At 36.0% G+C, this 20,690-nt stretch overlaps 1 protein-coding gene across 3 annotated transcripts in view; it reads left to right on the top strand.

The window, feature by feature from the left end:
* The window catches only part of LOC150084856 (muscle-specific protein 300 kDa-like), a 1,257,473-nt gene that overhangs the window by 834,712 nt on the left and 402,071 nt on the right, over nucleotides 1–20,690 (top strand). For all 3 annotated transcript variants that reach the window (XM_090376651.1, XM_090376652.1, XM_090376650.1), the window contains 2 exons: nucleotides 4,581–4,790; nucleotides 11,442–11,546. In XM_090376651.1, coding sequence (XP_090232777.1) covers nucleotides 4,581–4,790; nucleotides 11,442–11,546 — 315 coding nt within the window. The remainder of the gene's footprint in view (nucleotides 1–4,580; nucleotides 4,791–11,441; nucleotides 11,547–20,690) is intronic.

Below are 20,690 nucleotides of genomic sequence, written 5' to 3'. Positions count from 1 at the left end.
GACTGCTGATGGTTTTTGCAACTATTTCAGTGTTTCTTTTTGTGCATAAGGCAATTAAAAGTTAGACACAAGTGCTCAGAGAAAAGGAGAGAATTATAAATAAATAATAATAAATACAAAAAAAAAAAAAAACACTTCACAGGTCCTCACATACTGTTCTACAAGAAACATATTAGCATGCCACAAGTGACACTTATGCTCTGTACTTTGGCTATCACTGATACACTGTTTACAAAGTTAACAGTTCTTCAGAATGAAAATAAGGCTGGTTTTAAAAGAGAAGTGTTGCTATTTTAATATTGAGACAGCTATTGATGTGAAAATGTATCAGAACAAGTTAAAATTATTCTAAATAGAAAAATTTCACTTTTTCTAGAAATGTTGGTATTATTAAGTGTAAACATAGGTGAAAAGAAAAATATTTTTTCTTTTCACCTATGTTTCACCAGTGAAAAAAAAATATTTTTTTCCACTGGTGAATAGTCTTGAGGCTCAACAGTTAAGGAGAATAGAGAATACTGAACATTTTATTTATTTTTTGCAAGATTCATCAAATAAGAATGGGATAGGGTATATTGTCATAGGAAAGCAGTGATACTATTTGTATTAAGTAGAATAAGGTTATTAATGTATAAAATAAAAAGACTAGGTGAAAAACAGGGCTATGATGTTAGTGAATATGGATCTCTCATTAACTTTTATGTCAAGTAATGGTTTATATTTTTGTGGACTTTTGTGTACAATTGTCCATAGGTCAAAACATTAGTACAAAAATAATCAGCAACCATTAATGAGGAACGTTTCAAGGTAGTGAACAAGGTAGCTACTGATCAGTATGTGTATAAAATGTATACACTGAAAACCCTCTGCAATATAGTTATAAAATCCAATATACTCTCTTTTATTTTATTTATTTATTTTTTTTGCTAACTGCTTGACAAAATTAACAGTACATAGAAAATATTGTATAACTCATTCAGCTTGCACTGAAGCTGAACAAAATTTGGTATGGTGGTGTATCATAGAATAATGATGAAATGAGGAGACAGTGAAAAACTTCAGACAGGTATAAGAGACATTTATAGGAGTTGTATAAGAATTAACAAAAAAGGTCACATTACAGACATTGATACAAAATGCTCAAAATTATGATCACATGACATCAGTATGGCGCATGGTTCCCTCCAACAGCTAAACAGGCATGACAGCAGTGAATATAAGGGTGTCTATAAGATTCTGTGGAAAAATATCCCATTCTTCCACCAGTGCAGACCTTAGCTCACCAAGTGACTGAGTTGGCTGTCAGTGTGCAGTGCTACAGCTAAGGGTGTCCCACACATGTTGTCAGATTTAAGTCTGCCGATCGTGCTGGCCATGGCAGTAATTGGATATCTTCAGTTTCAAGATATTCTTCCACCACTTGAGCTCTATGTGCAGTGGCATCGTAGTGCACGAAAAGAAAATCTGGGCCAACCATACCCCTAAAAATTTGCACATAGAGTTCGAGAATCTGTTCTTGGTACCTCTGCACAGTTACAGTATTCCTATCAAAAACATGAAGCAGGTGCAGCCATTGATCATTATTCTGCCCCACACAAAAACACTCCTCTGCCATAGGTGTCCCTTTTTCTGATGTTGGAGGGATTGGTGTTGTCGGTACTGCATTACTTATTGTCTCCAGATGAAATAACGTCTGGAATCTGTTTGTAGGCTAAAATGGGACTCATCAGAGAACAGAACTGTACCCTGTTTGTTAGAGCTCCAAGTCGCATGTTCACGGCACCAGTTTTGACGAGCTCTGTGGTGGTTTGGGGTAAATGGGTTACAAACTACTGGCTTCCCTGTGTAGAGTCCACTTGAATTGAGCCTTCTTAACCCAGTCCATTTGGAAATGTTTTCACCTGTAGCCATAGCAATCTCAAAAGATGATTGATGACAGGACATTGTAGGGTTCTGTCTTGCTGTTAGAGCCAGATAGCAGTCTGTTCTGGTTGACATAACCCTCGGGCGACCTTGGCCAACTCTTCTTGTAATGGTTGCTGTCTCCTGAAACTGCTTCCATAGTGCCAAGATGACACTGCATGACACATTAAGCCAACGTGATGCCTGCAACTGCCCAGCTTCAAGTTGTCCAATACCCCTCTATCTCAAAGAATCAGGTGCCTTCGTAGCCAGGAGGCACCTGATTCTCTAGGTGGGCAGGAGCAGCAGTGCGTAGCACACGCTTCTTGATCAGACCGGGGTTCGAGCCCGTGACCACCAAATACGGAGGATGCAGAAAGGTCAGGGAATGACTACCGCATATCCCCGGAGCAATATGGCCTTAGTTGCTAATGCTCCTAAAAACCAAATAACAAACAACAACAAACTCAAAGAATCATCTAAACGACGATGAGTTGCTATCGTGATTACTGGAGATGTGACTATCATACTGAGCAAGCCAAAAAATGGGAATGAAGTGATGTGGTCACAACCAGTGGTCTTATAGGCATGAATAATTTGTATAATGTGTGGATCTGTAAGGTGGCTGGTTCTATTGGATACCCGGAATTTGCATGCCAGGATGCCTATTATATCAAATATTTGCCTTCAGCCACGCTGTTCGTAATAAAATATTCATGAAAAATATTTTATTCTGTTAATTTTGTCGAGCAGTGCATTTTTTTACTGCGCTATGTTATCAGTGTATTCCTATTAATCCTTAGTTGTGCCAGGCAGGTTACAAAGCTAATATTTATGTACAAGATGTGACAAAATTCTCAGAATGTTGCATTAAAAAGAACACAAAGTGGAGGAGCTCAAAAATGCTTTATTTTTATTCAAAGTTGTATTCAATCACCACCTGATTGAATGCACTTATTACACAATTCTAAAGGTTTCTGAAGAAAGTCAGCGAAGGTATCCAAAGAGGTGATGTTAAGTTTAGCGGTTATGTTTTTCTTTATGTCCTCAACAGCCTGAAGTTTCTTTGTTTTGGGGGCAATTTTTACCTTGGGAAAGAAGTTCGCTGGTGCTACATCAAGAGAGTAGGGTACATGATTTATCTGCACAGTGTCTTGTTTCATCAGTCATTCCTTCACAACAAGTGCAGAATGGGTGGAGACATTGTCGTGGAACAAAAACGAGTTGCCTTTCTCTAGAATTAGCACCCTTGCCTGGGAAATGCACTTCAGTAGTCTTTGAAGCACTTGTATGTAGAACTCAGGATTGACTCTCTCTTCCCCTTCCCTCCATTCAGGTACAAATTTCTTGTAAATCACACCCTGTTTGTCAAAAAACATGAAAGCATTGTCTTGATTCAGGAATTTTGTAAATGAAGCTTTTTGGACCTTCTGGTGGTGCTTTGAAGTCCACTGCGTGCTCTGATGCTTCTGCTCTGGGTCATACTGAAACACTCAACACTCATCTTCAGCAGTAGTCAAGGAAATTAGGATTGTTTTGAAAAGTCTGGATAAAGTCTTCATATGATGACACTCTTCATTGCTTCTTCTCATTCATAAGGCTGTGTGACACAAATTTGAACAGCCTTTCCTTTTCCTTAAATCTTTACGCAGAATTTGACAAATCATCTCATTATTCATATTCAACTCATCAGCCCTCATTCTGAGGGTCAAACAACAATCTCTTGCCACAGTATCTCAAACCTTTGCAACTCTGCCCTTGTTTCAAGAGGTTGACAGATGCCCACTTCTTGGGACATCGCAAACATCCTCACATCCATCTTTGAACTGCTTATAACATTCTGATGCACTGTACGACTTAACGTTTCATCACCATAAAAAGATTTTAGCATTTCTTACGTTTCTGTTGCAGGTTTTCTCAGCATTAAGCAAAATGTGATATTCGTTCATTGCTCCATTGCAAATTCATGACACAGAACATTAATGCTACTAATGAAACTGGTTGTCACTTGCAGCTTAGTCAGCCTACTGGATGGTCTCTGCACTGAACTACAACATACCACTTCCATTTATTTTCAGACTCATCAAACATGACTGCAACAGCACCAGTCTAGGAACCTTATTGCTTTATAATGAATTTTATTCATTACCAAATTGTAATGAATAAATTGATGCAATTTGTTGACCATTTGTCTACCTTATGAAAAATTTGGTGCTGTTTTATATTATTGGTATATTAAATAAAAACTTAGTCTATACATTTCAGGTTTTAGAGGGTTGATTTCAATAAGGGAGGCTAAGCAAACCCATCCTGAAAGCTTATACCAAGCAGTCATGTCCTAAGTATCAAATGCAATGATATTTGTAAGATTTTCACTTAGAATTTTATGTGAATTAGCTTTATATCATAAATTGGTGGCAAGTAATTTAAATTCTTCCTTACCTGACTTTTATAACTTGTTGAAGATAAGCGTGCTTTAGTTTAGCGGCTAAAAGGACATTGATGTCTGGTCTAATATATCATCAAAAACTATCATAGTGATTCCAAGTCAAGATTGCTTAAAATTTTTTAAAATTTTATTTTGTAGTTGATTTAACTGTAATAAGCTAAGTTCACTCAGTTTTTGTAGAAAATATTTTATTACATTAATAGAATTATAGTATGCTTTCTTATTTTAGACTGTTGACGAGGAACTGAAAAATGTGCAGAAGTATACACTTCAGCTAGAAAATTTTACAAACGTTGCTGTGATTCTTCCATCAGAAATTAGGGAGAAGTTATTAAGATGTCTATCTACAATTCAAATAAGGCTGAGCTCTACTCAAAATTCAGCTCATTTTAACTTGCAAAGGGTAAAAGAGGATGACTTAAAAAACAGTGCTTCTCAGGTACAGTATCATGTAGTAACTTTCACATGATATTTTTTGTTTTAATGCTTGATATCTTTTGTTTTTAATGACATAAATAATATTTTTGTCATTTCTGTTTTAGAAATATAGTTTCATTCAATATTATAACATTGATATTATTATAATACAATTTTCCAGCTGATTGGGCTAGCTGGGTGGGTAAAGTGCCTGCCTGGCAGCCCAAAGCTTGCGGGTTCGAATCCCGCCTCGGGCTTGGATCAAAGTACTGCAAAAACCTTGGAAGGTGCATTATGGCCACAGAAGCCAATGCGCCAACAACTAACTTAAAAAAAAAAAAAAAAAACAATGTTCCAAAAGCAAGTCTAAAAAAATTATGAGGAACATTCAAAAAAATCCCATAATTTTACTATAAAAGTATATTGAGTGAACAGTTGGGGTTACTAATCTAATCACCTTCAGAGTACCTTCCTTCTGCATGGTTGCACGCGTGCGTGCACAAACTTGCTCCATCGATTTTCCCAAGCTTTGAAGCATCCTTTAAAATCTTTTTTTTTTTTTTTTTTTTTTTTTTTTTAGTGCATATAGGGCTGCTTTTCTTCAGCATTTTCTTTGATGCATCCACTGTAGTGAAATGATCACCCAGATGCCCTATTTTCTGTTTAGGAAACAGTCAGAAGTGAGATGGAGGGTAGTAGTGAGGCTGCTGCATGACTTTTTTTTTTTTTGCAGCCAAGAACTGCCGAACTGCCATTGTTGTGTGACAGGGTGCATTGTCATAGTGCAGGATCCAGCTATCCTTACATTTTTGAGATTATTTTCCCTCACATTCTTACACAAATTTGTCAAAACCTCAACATAGTAAGCATCAGTAATGCTTCTTCCTTAGTTACAAATTCGTGGTGCACTATGCCCTCATTGAAAAAAAATTATCAGCATGACTTTGACATTGGATTTTGTTGCACAAAATGTCTTGGGTTCTGGGGACATTTTTGTGTGCCATTTGGATGATTCCACCATAGTCTCAGGATCATAGACAAACACCTAACTCTCATCCCCAGTAATCACTTTTCTTAGGAAGCTCAAATCCTGCTTAGATTTTTTGAACAAACCACCTGCAGTCCACCTTGCATCAAGATTGTGCATACTGAGCATACAGAGTCCAACTTGATGAACAGTCTCAACAGCAATCATTTGCCTATTTCACACAGGTTCTTTCACTTTTAACATTTTTGTCAAAAACCAAGGAACTTGACATTTTTGTAGCTTTGTGACATCAAAGGGTATCCATTACAAGATTCATCTTCCAGTGTTTCTTGTCCATTTTTAACCAATTAAAACACTGTAAACTGCTATTTTCTTCAAAGCATCAGCTCCATAAATTTTCTATAATGCTTGCAGCATCTCTGTAGCACTTTTCTGAAGTTTAAAAAAGAACTTGATGTTGTTGCACTGTTCAAACTGTGACATTTTGCAATCAGTCAGCTGTGACACACAAATGAAGTAGTCAAGCCAGTCTCCACTTGGCATGCTTGTGCACCAAGATCAACATCAATGTCTCACAAAACCTTATAGCTATAGTGCAAATTGTTTAAATACCAGCGTGTGATTCCAGGAACTTTTTGAATGTACTACATAAATACAGGAGTACAGTGTACAAAACAAGCATTATGCTTGTTTTGTACACTGTACCATATTGCATTCCTAGTACTGAATAAAGCACTACTAATAAATAGCCGTAACTAATTAATAGCTATAATTATTCTTAATTAGTAGCCATAATTATGAGAGCATCCTTGGATTGTTGTTGTTGTTTGGTTTTTAGGAGCATTAGCAACTAAGGCCATATTGCTCTGAAGGGATATGCAGTGGTCATTCCCTGACCTTTCCGCATCCTCCGTATTTGGTGGTCACTGGCTTGAACTCCGGTCTAATCAAGAAGCATGTGCTACGCACTGCTGCTCCTGCCCACCTGGGATGCTACGGAAGTGCAGCATCCTTGGATTCTGGAGTAGTTCCTGTATACTGGGGATGTGTGAATGTATTCCCAGTGCACAAAGAGGGGGGGATCGAAGGCTGATGTGAATAATTACAGACCTGTTGGTTTGACTTCTCTTTGAGGGAAAATTATGGAATCACTGATTAAAGGAGTAATGCAAGGCTTTAGACAGGAAAGCAATCACAGAATGGATTTGTTATATAATAAAGAAATGGTTAGGTCCCATCTTGTGTTTAGAAGGTCTGGAAAGATGGATGCAGATCTGTTGGAATGTGTGAAGAGAAGAGCAATGAGATTAGTGGAAGGAAACAAATGGGTGCCCTTACCAAGAAAGACATCATTTCTGCAAATTGCAGTGTCTGGAGGCTAGACAACTACAAGGAGATCTGATTGAGGTGTTTAAGGCTTTGAATAGATTGAGTAAGCTCATTAGTCCTGAGTACATAGCTGTCTCTCCCTCTCTATTTCTCTCTTTGGTGAGTGAAGAAAGTATCTTTATGATTGATGATCCTGCTCAGATAGCAAACAAACTGAATGAGTATTTTGCATCTACATTCACACGTGAGGAATTATTAAGGTTTGAAAATGGCAGAAGGTTATCAAATTGTAGCAGGATACTTAATTATTTTGTAATAACTGAGAGCAAAGTGGAAGAGAAACTGTTGAAGTTAAACGTAAGAAAAGCACCTGGGGTGGATGGGATCTATCCAATTATATTAAAGGAGGCGGCAAAGCAACTATGCAAACCCTTAGTCATAATTATGAGAGCATCCTTGGACTCAGGGGAGGTTCCCACAGACTGGAGATGTGCAAATGTATCCCCAATTCACAAAGGGGGGGATCGACGGGTGACACGAGTAATTACAGACCAGTTAGTTTAACTTCTGTTCCGGGTAAAATAATGGAGTTGCTGGTTCAAGATGCATTGCAGGATCATCTAGACAAGACTGCAGCAATAATTCAGACACAGTATGGGTTTGTTAAGGGAAAGTCTTGTCTGACAAATTTGATAGGATATTATGATGTGGTTACAAAGGAACTGGATGTAAAAAATAATTTTGATATCATATATTTGGATTTCAAGAAAGCTTTTGACACTGTTGCACATGGAAGATTATTGTACAAATTGGAGCAGAATGGTATTAAGGGTAAGTTGCTACAATGGATAAAAGGATGGTTAAGTGCGAGAAGACAGAGGGTGGTAATCAATGGGTGCTGCTCTTCTTGGACTAATGTTATTAGTGGAGTCCCACAGGGTTCGGTGTTGGGTCCACTGTTGTTTTGTATATTTATCAATGATATTGATGAAGGTATATCAGGCTTAGTGTCAAAGTTTGCAGATGATACAAAGGTTGGCAGGGTTGTTAATGACAGTAATGGCAGTGTGCTACTGCAACAGGATCTAAATAATTTGGGCAGATGGGCTAAGAAGTGGCAACTGAAGTTTAACCTTGACAAATGCAAAGTACTGCATATGGGTAGAAGTAACCCCAGAGAAACGTACCAACTGTGTGGTACTACACTTAAGGTGGTAGAAAATGAAAAAGACCTGGGAGTAATTGTGCAGGCAGATATGAAGTTTTCTGAGCAATGCAGACAGGCTGCCAGGGCAGGTCATGGGGTTTTGTCAATGATATATAGGAATTTTGCTAGCAGGGAAAAGGAGGTGATTATCCCTCTGTATAAGGCAATGGTCAGGCCACGCCTTGAGTACTGCGTACAGGTCTGAAGGCCTCATTTTAAGAAATATGTAGATTTACTTGAGCGTGTACAGAGAAGGGCAACAAGATTGGTGAGGGGAATGAAGGGATCCTCTTATCAAGAGAGGCTTAAGTTCTGCAAATTGCAGTGGCTGGAGACTAGGCACCTGCACGGTGATCTGATTGAGGTGTATAAGGCCTTGAATGGGTTGAGCACGCTGAATTCTGATGGGATCGTTCCACTTGTTCAGATTACGAACCTAAGGGAGCATAAATTCAAATTAAGAAAGGACAGATGTAGAATAGATGTGCGGAAATTTGCCTTTAGCCAGCGGGTGGTTAATTGCTGGAACGAACTTCCATTTGTCGTTGTGGAAGTTGATAGGTTGAATAAATTTAAGGAGGAACTGGACAGGCATTTGGAGGGAATGGTGTGATTTTTTTTTTTTTTTTTTTTTTGGCTGATGCTGCATAAGCTCATACATTTGCTTTCTTGCATCACATGCCACTACTACTACTACTATTGTAACACGTAGAAATTTTGATTTTAGAAGCATACATATTATCCCAACCATAATATACATAGTTTATTGTGATGAGATATTTTGTTCCAGTATTTCTAAATTAAATTTCCATCAAGAAGACACTATTAAGGAGTTTAAAAAGGTTTATTTCAGTGATTTGCTTTTTGATTTCCAGATTTTTATTCAGGTTGTCATAGCATTGAACTGCAGCTTGTCAGCCTTCCCATTGGAAAGATTAAGAGTTATTGAAATGCTTTGTGCCTTCCTTTAGTTCAAAGATTTGTCCCTTCCATTTTTTTCATGTAGTTCTTGATGAGATTAAACTCTGGCAGGTAATTCTTTATATTTCAGAAACATTGTCAGGAACTTATTAGCAATTAGTTCTTGATTACATTTCTCATTTTATAACCAAATAGAGACCAAGGATGCTAATCAGGTAAAGGAGGCTGAGTAGTTATGGCAGGTTCTTAGAATATTCTGTTAATGTTTCATTTTATTTTACAAGTTCTCTCTCATTGATAATGTTCTGTCTATTTGCTGATGCTCTCCAAGATCCTTCAAAACTAGGCTTGAATAGGCTGCAGTGAAGTGCAGAAAATGAACAATAATGTGGATCTGTAGAATATTGTAATGGGAACTTCTTTATAACTGGCATCCATTATACAGCAGATATGGTACTATAAATTGGCTGCTTTTTTAATATATAAAAAGAGAGATAGAATATTAATTTTTCAGGTCAAAAAAGTCCTTATTTTCACCTCATCTAGCTATTATACAAAAGATGTCATGTTATGAAACCAGCAAAATCAGACCATAAATCTAGCTAGAAGAGCGTATCTGGGTTCTCTCACCACTTCAGAATGCGGTGTCAGGAGAATCTGAATGAACTGAAAACCTCTTTTGCAAAAAAAAAGTTTTTAACTAGATGAGCTGAAAACTAGATGATCACTTAATGATTGACCTTTGTTAGATGTCTTTATGATCTGATTTCACTTCTTTCAAAACATCTTTTGATGATAGCCAGACTTAAAAAAAGTTTTTGTCTAAATAATTAATATTATATTCATCCTTAGCAAGAAGCTCTGAACCTTCGCTAATTGGAAATATATGGTACAATTCTACAACAATATAATGACCATGGACCTGTGAATCATTTCATGGATGTGATGCCTGGCAGAATGGGGAATTTCCTTTTATAGGAAATGGTAATCTAAGCTGCTATTAGGTGTGCTCTGTTAGTAAAATTTTTGGTTGATATTGCTGCTTTTGAAATGTCCGTGTTTCAACACATGAAGCATACATGTTACAATAACTATTTACAATGCAAATAGTGCTAAATCTCTTAACATATTTCAATAAATGAACTTAAGGAAAAATGGATTGCACATACACACTATTAAGAAACAGTATTTATAGTATTGTTGACTACAAGTTGAGCAAATTTCAATTGTAAATCTCTGTTTTAATTATATTAAACATTTCTAAAAAAAGTTGGGATATGAAAATTGGCTGATGACCACTTAGATTATGAAATCATTTTTATAAAAATAGATATTGCTGGTGTGAGACGAAATTTTAGTATTAGGGTGAGTATAGAATCACTTCTCAAGTGAGAGAAAAAATGCTGAGATATTTTCCTAAATGCTTGCTCTCTAATATTTAAATTTGAGGATAGTTGCTATCCCTACCTCAGAGTTTTAATACTCTTAACTTGATATTAATGTTTGATAAGTGCTTGCATTTTCTTATAAAACATGCACTTTTAGCACTGATTAAATATTACTATAAATATTCAAGAAGAGCTGCTATCCCCCACTCTCACCTCAGAGTTTAAAACTTAATTTGATATTAATGCATAGAGTATTTTAGGGCACGTGCCTCATGCTATGTGGTAGAATAACTAATGTATAGGTTATTGCAATAATAATAACTTCAGTTTAATTTGTAGCTGTCTACCAAAATAGTTAAATTGGCATTGTTTTAATTATATCTCATATTGTCTAAATAATTAATAAAATTCTAAGTGTATACTACTGCACACCATCAGGCATCTCTCATTGTGGTTATACTTCATAACTGGGTTGTCACTATTGCAACACCAGGGTACCTGCCCACACCAATGAGATGCCAATGAACTTTGAAACAGTGCCATCTGGTGGTGGTGGTGGTGTCCGCCGAGAATAAGTAACAGTAGTCTTCTCCACTGGTGAAGTGTTACTTATTTGAGGTAGTACGATACCATGGCAACTCATTATGGAGGTATTCACAATATGAGATATAATCAAAACAATGCCAATTTAACTATTTTGGTAGATAGTTACGAATTAAACTGATGCTATTGCACTAACCTATACTTGATATTAATGTTAATGATCAGCTTCAGTTTTATTGCATAAAACAGGGTAGCTTTTGATTAAATAAAATTAGATTTATTTCTTCTGTTATTTAGGAAGAACTCCAAAATCTTTCATTACTTCTGACTAATGACAAGGAAAACGTTGATAAATTTGCCATTGCTGCAGATCATGAGAAAGAAGCATTGAGCTCAATTAAGGTGACATTTACTATTTTGTTTTACTGAAGTAATTTTTATAATAAATTTGATATTCATATCAGAATTCTTGAATATTGCTCTTTAATTGCAGATCTTATTGATAAGAACATTGTGAAATCCTCTTTAATTTTTATTTTTGATTGATAAGATTTTAACTAGTGGAATAATGCTTTGAAGTATCAACTTTAAAGTGTGAATCATTTGCTGTGAAAGATGAAATATCTTTAAAAGCATGAAAAGCCAAAGTAGCCTTTATAATAAATATATAATTTCTACTAATAACTTTTTTAGCCTTACTTCCATTCATCCTCCATTGTTTCTTATAATTGCATTAGAAAATTAATATTAGAAACATAACATTACCTGTTCATCTGAAAGTATAACTTATCCTTTTCTTGATAAGAACTAAAACTGGGGAGTTGGGCAACCTGTAACATGTTCCCAAATGTAAATGACTGATAATTTATACATACCACCTTGAACAGGATTACCAAAATTCTCAAAGTAATCATTGAAGTGAAAGTATGTGACTATGGTTTTAATGAAATTGGGATATATTTATTAAAAGGCAGCCCTCCAATAGTGATTATAACAATTGCAGAATATTATTGCAAATCGCCTTCTACATAATTTCAAATGAAAATTGACTAAGCAATTAAAATGAGTTATGGAATTATTTGAAAGTGCTCCCAGTATGTATGATATATGAATGTTATTATATAAGTAACTTTAAATTATCCTGTTTGAGTAGCTGCGTAGAGATGAGTGAGTTGTTTGTCCCCCCCTTTCCCAGTTATATTATTTTTACTGTTATCCAAAATCACATGATAATTTATACACATGCACATGATCTAAACTCAGAAAGAAACAGAGTGTCATTCTCTAAATATTGCATGTATAGAGTCTGTTTTTCAATTTTTTTAGAGAAAATTAGAGAAGTCTACCCAAAAGAATACCACTGTGGCTTGAGACAAGCTGATCCAGAAACTGATAAGAAAAGACATGAGATAATTTCTGTCATGACAAAATTTGTTATTCTATCCATAGCAGTGACCAAACAGTGCACAAAAGATAGGTGGAATCAAGTGGGAAATGTACTATTGTCATACAAAACAAAAACATCAAAGTAATGTAGCAGAAGCTATATGGCATAAGAAATAAATTTGGTGAAGTCAGGACTGTTTATTTCTTCTGTATGTTGGTGGTGAGCATGATTTAATATGGGTTTTGCAATCAGCAAAACATGTAAAATTAGCCCATGAACACACTATTGTACAGACAGAATGTACTGGTATACTTTATGAAGTGGTGTGTGATGACATAAATATGCAATAATATTTATTAATATCATTAATAATATCAATATATTTATTTAATAAATATTAATGATATTTATTTTTTAAATATCTTTTGGAAGCCAAAAATTATTTTGGCTGACAAACATATAGAACAAGTTAGTTAATGCACACAGTGCATTAGCAAATTTATTTTTTTTTATGAAAACCCCAAACATGAGAGGTATTAGAACCATAGTACTTAGTACCAGGCTTGGGTTGGAAGTTGAGAAGACAAAAGACGATATTTGTTGACATTAGACTTCAACTTCTGTAGACTGTAATTTTCAGGAAATACGTATTAAGGAAGGTTGTTCCAGAAAACAGCAGTTGAATGAATAAATCAGGAAGTTGGTTCTGTGAGTTTGAAGTTGGACAGTAAATGGATGCTGGCTTGGGGAACGGCACGTGTTCGGACTGTTTTGAAAGAGAGAACGGGAATAATAGAAGCCAATTCAGAAGAACAGTGCCCATGGAAGTATCTATAGAAAAGGCATGCAGCAGAAACAGTACGTTTATGAGGCAGAGAGTGGAGAGACTCTCTTAGAGACGAGTCATTAATTAATTAACCTAATTGCCATATTCTGAATGGAAGCTAGAAGCCTGAGAGAAGTTTTGGGGGCACCGCCCCAGATGTGGGAACAATATTCCATGGTAGGGAGGATTTGTGATTTGTACGGATTGAACAGCTGTTTGGAAGAAAAGTAACTCCGAGAGCAAAAGAGAAAACCAAGTTTTTTAGATGCAGAGGAAGCAGTATTTGTAATGTGCTTGTGCCAAGAGAGATTAGAAGTCAGGATAATCCCCAAAAGAGATATATCATTTTGCCTAGAAATCGGAGTGTCATCAAAGATAAGCATAGGAGCAGAAGAATCCTTTTTGCAAGATATAAGACTAGACTGAGTTTGAGAAGGATTGAAATCAACTAAGTTGTCTTTACGCCACTGGTGGATTACCTGGAGATTGGAATTTAAGGAATTGGTAGCGGATATTCGAGAAGTTGAAGCTGATTGAGCAAGGCAAGGTTTCTCAAAATGGAAAGTGGAATGCAATGTGCTATCATTGGCAAAACTGGAGATGGATAGGATTTACAGTCAATGGAAGAAGGTCATTAATATACAAGAGGAAAAGAGTGGAGGAAAGAACTGAACCTTGGGGGGACACCAGCATTAGTGGAGAAGTTAGAAGACAGAGAGCCATCTACCATCACCCTCAGTGAGCAATCAGAGAGAAAACTGGATAACTAATTACAAAAAAGAGTTGGAAAACCATAAGATGGAAGCTTGTTTAGAAGACCTTTATGCCAAACATGATCAAAAGCCTTTGAGATGTCAAGAGCAACTGCTTGTGTTTCACCAAACATTTCCATTGAATTTGTCCATAAATGGACAAATTCAATGGAATTTGGTGATAAGTCAGAATATCACCAGTGGATTGACACTGATGGAATCCATACTGGCAATCATTAATCAGACAGAAGGTTTCTAGGTAGTTTAAGAGGTGGCGGTTAATTGATTTCTCCATTACTTTAGAAAGAGTAGAAGTAATTGCAATGGGATGATAATTGGATGGGAGGGATTTGTCACCCTTTTTAGGAACTGGTTGGATATGAGCAAATTTCCAAGCAGAAGGAAGGAAAGAGTTTTGAGAACAAGTGGAGAATACCATCAAACCTGGAACTTTTGTAGCATCAAGATTCGTCAAAATCCTTCTGACATCCTTTTGACGGAAGACCATGGGAGGCATTGAATGGAGCATGTTGGGAATGGTGGGAGGTGTTTTATCAAGATCATTAATACATGAGTTGGAAGAAAAATGGGATGCCAGCAGGTCAGCTTTATCCTTGACTGAAGTGACAACAGAACCATCTGGTTTTGAGAGGTGGGAGCAGAGATGGGTAAAAGTTGCGCCCAATAGCTTTGGCAAGAGACCAGAATGCTCGGCTACCATTAGGGCAAGAAGCAAGTTTTCTACTCTTAGCCTGTTCAAACTCTAGTTTGGACAGATTAATAACTGATTTACAATTGTTGCTTGCTTTGGTGTAGAATTGGAAAAATTGGAAACTGAAGAATTGGAAACAAGCCATTTACAATATGCAACATTCTTCTCTTGGAAAGCCGTAGCACATTTATTGGAAAACCAAGGTTTAGATAAAGGATGAGATTTTAAAATGTAGTGTGGAATAAAGGATTCCATTTCTACAAGAATAATTTCACTGACACAATCTGAGCAAACGTTGACATCAGAACTTTTGAAACAGTAATCCGGCCACTAAAAGAAGAAAAGCAATCTTGCAGATCATTCCATTTTGCATTCTTGTAATGCCTAACAATATGAGGTTGGGAATATCCATGAGATAAAGGCTCCATTGGAGAAGAGACTATAACCAAGTTGTGATCTGAGGTGCCTAAAGGACCACTCACTTCAACCGTATACTTAGAAGGGTTGTTTTTGAGAAAAAGATCAAGCGTGTTGACTGTATGGTTAGGATTGTCTGGTATCCTTTTAGGTAAACGAACAATCTGTGCAAGGTCATTAGTAATTGCAAAAGCCTCACCATCTCGACCAGCTGAGTTGGGGTGACTAGAAAATGGAAGCCAGCTGGGGTTGTGAACATTAAAATCTCCAAGGAAAATTACCTCACTGTTAGGAAAGTTGTACTGAAGAAAATCAAGTTGCAAAGAGAGGAAGTGAAAGAGCTCCAAGTGATTAGTGGAGTTGGGAGAACGGTAGAGACAACAGATGAATTTTACACAATGAGGTAGAGAGATTTTAAGCCAGAGGAGATCGAAAAGAGAAGATTCCAAATTACCAAGTCTCTGACAGGGAATATCGGAATGAACATATGCATAAGTACCACCTTCAAGGCGAACGGAATCATTCAGCGAATAATTTGGGCAACTGAGATGAGCAGTAGTTGAATCAACCGATAACTGAGATTCTCTGTCAGAAAAAGTACATGGGGTTTGGGAGACTGCAAGTGGAAATGGACATCATGGAGATTAGAATTGAGACCACATATATTTGTGCAGTGAACTAGGAAGTGTTTGGGAGGTTTAGATCTTTTCGCAGATAAGCTTAAAGTAAGAAAGAGTGGGGTGGAACATGGTGTGTGAAGTAGTGAAATTTTTGGATATGGTGCACACATGGTAAGAATATACCCAGATCCTTGACATAACGTGGCCTCGACAATGTCCCCTGCATACACACTACTTGGACTCCCTCCAGTCACTATCTGTCGGAGTAGAGGAAGCAAGATTATACATTAGCTGATTTGGAAGCCTCCTAAAGAGTTACCAAAAGGTTTGGTCCAGTGTACTAACTAGCGGCTGGCCTGCGAACACCGTTTTAGAGCTGTACCCTCGAAATGTAAGGAAGATTGGATCTCGCCACGATGTTCATCATAACCTCAAAAGTCATCAATCATACTGCATGATGGAAGAGATGGGGAAAGGTTGACTGGAACTTAGCTCTAGAGACTAAACATGGGTTCCACCACTTCAAGCCTCCAATAAGTAGAGTGGTGGTATTGCACCAGTTGATGAGAGTCATATACCACAAATGGTAATAATTCACAATTTATAAAAAAAACAAGCAAAAAGCAGTGACTTTTATGCATGAACTAAGAACATTTAATTTCTGTGCATCTGCCATATTGCCCATTCATATTGCCAGTAGCACACAGCAACAAACAGTATCCAGTTCTTCAGCTACAATGTACGGATAGCCTTTGTGATATGCATAAAAAAATAATAATAATTGCTGGATTTCTAATCAACCAATTTTAATAAAATTTGTGAGACTTGACAAATCATTCTAAAAGAGTGAAGTATAAAATTTTGCAAACTTCTCTCTACTAGTGATCAAGTTTTTGTGCAGATTGGATGGAGGGATCAACCAACACAGTGGACCACAAGATGACCTTTTTCAAGACTTACCTCATTTCCTGATCTTGAGTCAAACTTTTAACATTTCATAGAATTTGATGCACACATGTTTTTTTGCATTAGGCATTTTACAATACAAGAATCAATGTTTGCAAAAAACAGCATTGTCACTTAAAACTGAAACAGAATGGCGACTTTCTGTCAAGGGTGTCACATCAGCAAGGACTGCCAGCCATGTCCTTTGTTTAATCTGTCTAGTCTACTTCATTTCTCTACAAAATGAATTTAATTGCAGAACTTTGTGGTCAGGCCACACTGAATGAAATTACATATCTGGATGTCTTTTTTGTGATTTATTTTGAGAGGTAACCTATAGAGTAATATTTCTTAAACTGTAGTCTACAGATACCATCAGCAATCTGCATGCTCTTGGCAGTCAGTTTATGCATTGTTCAAAGACCAGTAAATCAATTTTATTTTTTAAAAAATAGAAGATTTGTTTATTTATGTAACAAATATGTTTTCTTTGTTAATATCTTTCCAGAGAATCCATACTAATAATGTCTTGGGTAGCATATGCTGACACTAGTATATACTTTATGAGATTGACCCCTTACATTGACACACACACACACACACACACACACACACACACACACACACACACACACACACACACACACACACACACACACACACTCTCTCTCTCTCTCTCTCTCTCTCTCTCTCTCTCTCTCTCTCTCTCTCTGTTAGGCTACTATTTCTTCTTACTTTCCACATTAAGCTTGCAGCTTGTGTGTCTATTCAGTGTGCTATTTGTATCTGTTCAGTTTTCCAGCCTGATTGCATCTTTTCACCTTAATTTTGGTCTTCCTAGACCCCCCTCTTCCTGTTTTTGCATCCATTTCTTATTATTATTTATTTTTTTTTTTTTACTAATCTTATGTTTACCATTCAGTTGATACCTTCATTCCATTTTAATCTTCTATTTTTTTTTTTCAATTTATGAGTTCATTTTAATATTCATCTCTTATCATAGAGCTCCTAACTTTGTCCCTTAATGATTTTTGTTTATTCCTACATAGTATCTTCATTTATTTACTTGCTTAGTTTTTCATGCTCAGCTCAGCTTTCACATCCATATGTCAAAATATGGTCTTGTTTTTGTTTCTTTTCTTATGTTCTTATTGTTCAAAATAGTACAATATAAGTATCCAGCTATTTTGTTAGCATTTTTTGCCTGGTTTATAACATTGCCACTCTTAATTTCTGTGCCCAAATATTTAAATTTCCTTACCTATTCTATCATTTTTCCTTCTAATTACAATTTTACTTTTAAAGGGTCCTTACTCTGTTAACGATTTTGTTTTATTAACTGAAATTTTCATATCATATTTTGTTGCAGTTTTTTTTAAATCTGTGCAGCAATATTTGTTAATCGTCTTCTGTTTGTGCAAGAGTACTACATCATCTGTATTATTTATTATTTTTAATTCTTTATTTACTATTTTAACCTTTCTTAATAATTATACTGGCACATTAAATTCAATTGTCCTTTCTGTAATTTGGTTCAATATAAATACTGAATTGATACATGATCTTTCTTTTCCAAACCCCTGTTATTCATCTTGAAAGAAATTCCAAATTATTCATAAGATATTCTGACACTATTTTTATGTATAATTTCAGTGGCTTATTTTTATTCTGTTTTTCAGAATTGGCATTTTATTGCGATACTCTTTTATCATTTGGTAATGTCTTTTCTGTGTTACATATAAGTGTAAAGAGTTTGACTGTTTCATCTAACAAGTTAAGGTCCCCTTATTTGAGAAGTTAATTATTTTTATCAGTACCAGCTGTTTTTTCGATATGTTATTTGTTTTTGTACTTCATTTTAGAGATATACAACCTGTTATCATTTTTACTTTGTTCCATTGTGTTATGCTCCTGTTCTCTGCACATGGGTTCCAAAAATATATTTCCTGTTCTAATATTGATATATTGGCAAAGTTAATATATTTATAAATTTCTTTTCTTTGACTTCTGATAAATCTCCATATTTGTTTCTGCATCCCATAAAAGTCATGTTGTAATTGGTGAGAGTAATTATTCTAGATTAAAAAAAAAACTTAACCAGCAAAAAGTAAAAATAAGTAAAAACATATTTGATTAATATGTGAAAATTAAAAAAAAAGGAGATACTCTCTTTTTCTTTTTAATTTGTGGTCATTAATTGGTTATGCTTTTACTTAATTTTACTTTTTATTTTTTCTTGCAACAATAGTACCTTGCAAACAAAATACTTCCTGTAGTTACAGCAGTACAGTCACTTAGTAAAAAAAAGTGTTTAATCTTGATTTAATTGTATTCTTTTTGTTATTTTAATAAATTCAAAAAATGTAACAGTTATTAGTATTAATATTAATTATTAGTATTAGTATTAGTAATGGCCGCATGATGCAAGAAAGCCTATGGCTTATGCTGCACCAGCCAAAAAAAAAAAAAAAATCCGAACAAACCAATGATAAAAAAAAAAAAAAAAATAATAATAATAATAATTAATAAAAAAAAGAAAATTAAACCTATCATCCTATGCGCTTCCCTTACCCGAAAGTACTATCCAGATGACCTATGAATTTCCTCAAACTGTCGACCTCTACCACCCATGAAGGCAACTTATTCCAGTAATTTATAACTCGCTGGCTAAAATAAAACTTCCTGCAGTCCAATCTAAACATTTCCCCCTGTAACTTGAATTTATGTCCCCTAGTTCTAGCATCATTTATAGTCTTGAAAATTTCTTCCTCATTCATTTTACTGATGCCTCTCAGAGCCTTAAACACCTCAATCAAATCTCCTCTAAGGTGTCTAGTTTCCAAACTCTGCAACCCACATATTCAAAGTCTTTCTTCATAAGGACGCCCTTTTGCCAATCTCGCCAGGCGAGTTACCCGTCTTTGCACCCTTTCAAGAAGCTCGATGTCTTTCTTTAGGTGCGGTCTCCATACTTGAACACAGTATTCCAAGTGTGGTCTAACATAAGCCTTATATAATGGGATTATCACGTCCCTATCTCTACTTGCAAAAGTTCACTAGATCATCGATAGGACACCATGGGCCTTCCTTGCAACCTGTTTACAATGCTCAGAGAATTTCATGTCTGACTGTATCATAACACCCAAGTCCCTTTCCTCCAGTACTGGGTTTAGTTGAACTCCACCAAGTGAATAAGTTATTTTGGGATTACTTTTACCCTGGTGTAATACTTTACACTTTGTTGGATTAAAGCATAGCTGCCATTTTTCTGACCATTCCTGAAGCCTATCTAGGTCTCTCTGAAGAAGCTCAGCTTGACAGTGATCATTGACTACTCTACCAATTTTAACATCATCTGCAAATTTAGACATCACGCCCTCTATCCCTTCATCAGTGTCGTTAATGAAAATTAAAAACAACAGTGGTCCTAATACTGATCCTTGGGGAACCCCACTTCTTACATCAACCCAATCTGAGGAATAGCTATTTATCACAACCCTCTGCCTCCTTCCCTGAAGCCATTCTTCTATCCATCTAAGGATTTTCCCAGTGATTCCATCCTGTTCCAGCTTATAAAACAACCGCTCATGTGGGACTGAGTCAAAAGCTTTGCTGAAATCTAAATAAACAATGTCGAAATTATTCCCTAAATCCAGCTCGTGAGTGACCCTTTCGAAATAGCAAACCAGATTTGTTAAACGTGATTTTCCCTTTACAAAACCATGCTGAGTATCCTTGAGAATTTCAATTCGATCCAAATGATCTTGAATTCCACCCTTGATCATTGCCTCCATGCTTTTCCCTGCTACTGAAGTCAGACTGACAGGTCGATAATTTCCAACTTCACTTTTAGAGCCACCCTTATGTATGGGAGATACATTTGCACT

Source organism: Mastigoproctus giganteus, chromosome 6 (genome assembly GCF_048544385.1).
Source record: "Mastigoproctus giganteus isolate SK-2022 chromosome 6, ASM4854438v1, whole genome shotgun sequence".
NCBI classification, from domain to species: Eukaryota; Metazoa; Arthropoda; class Arachnida; order Uropygi; family Thelyphonidae; genus Mastigoproctus; species Mastigoproctus giganteus.
The sequence above is the reverse complement of the archived record's forward strand: the minus strand, read 5'-3'. Positions and strand labels throughout refer to the sequence as shown.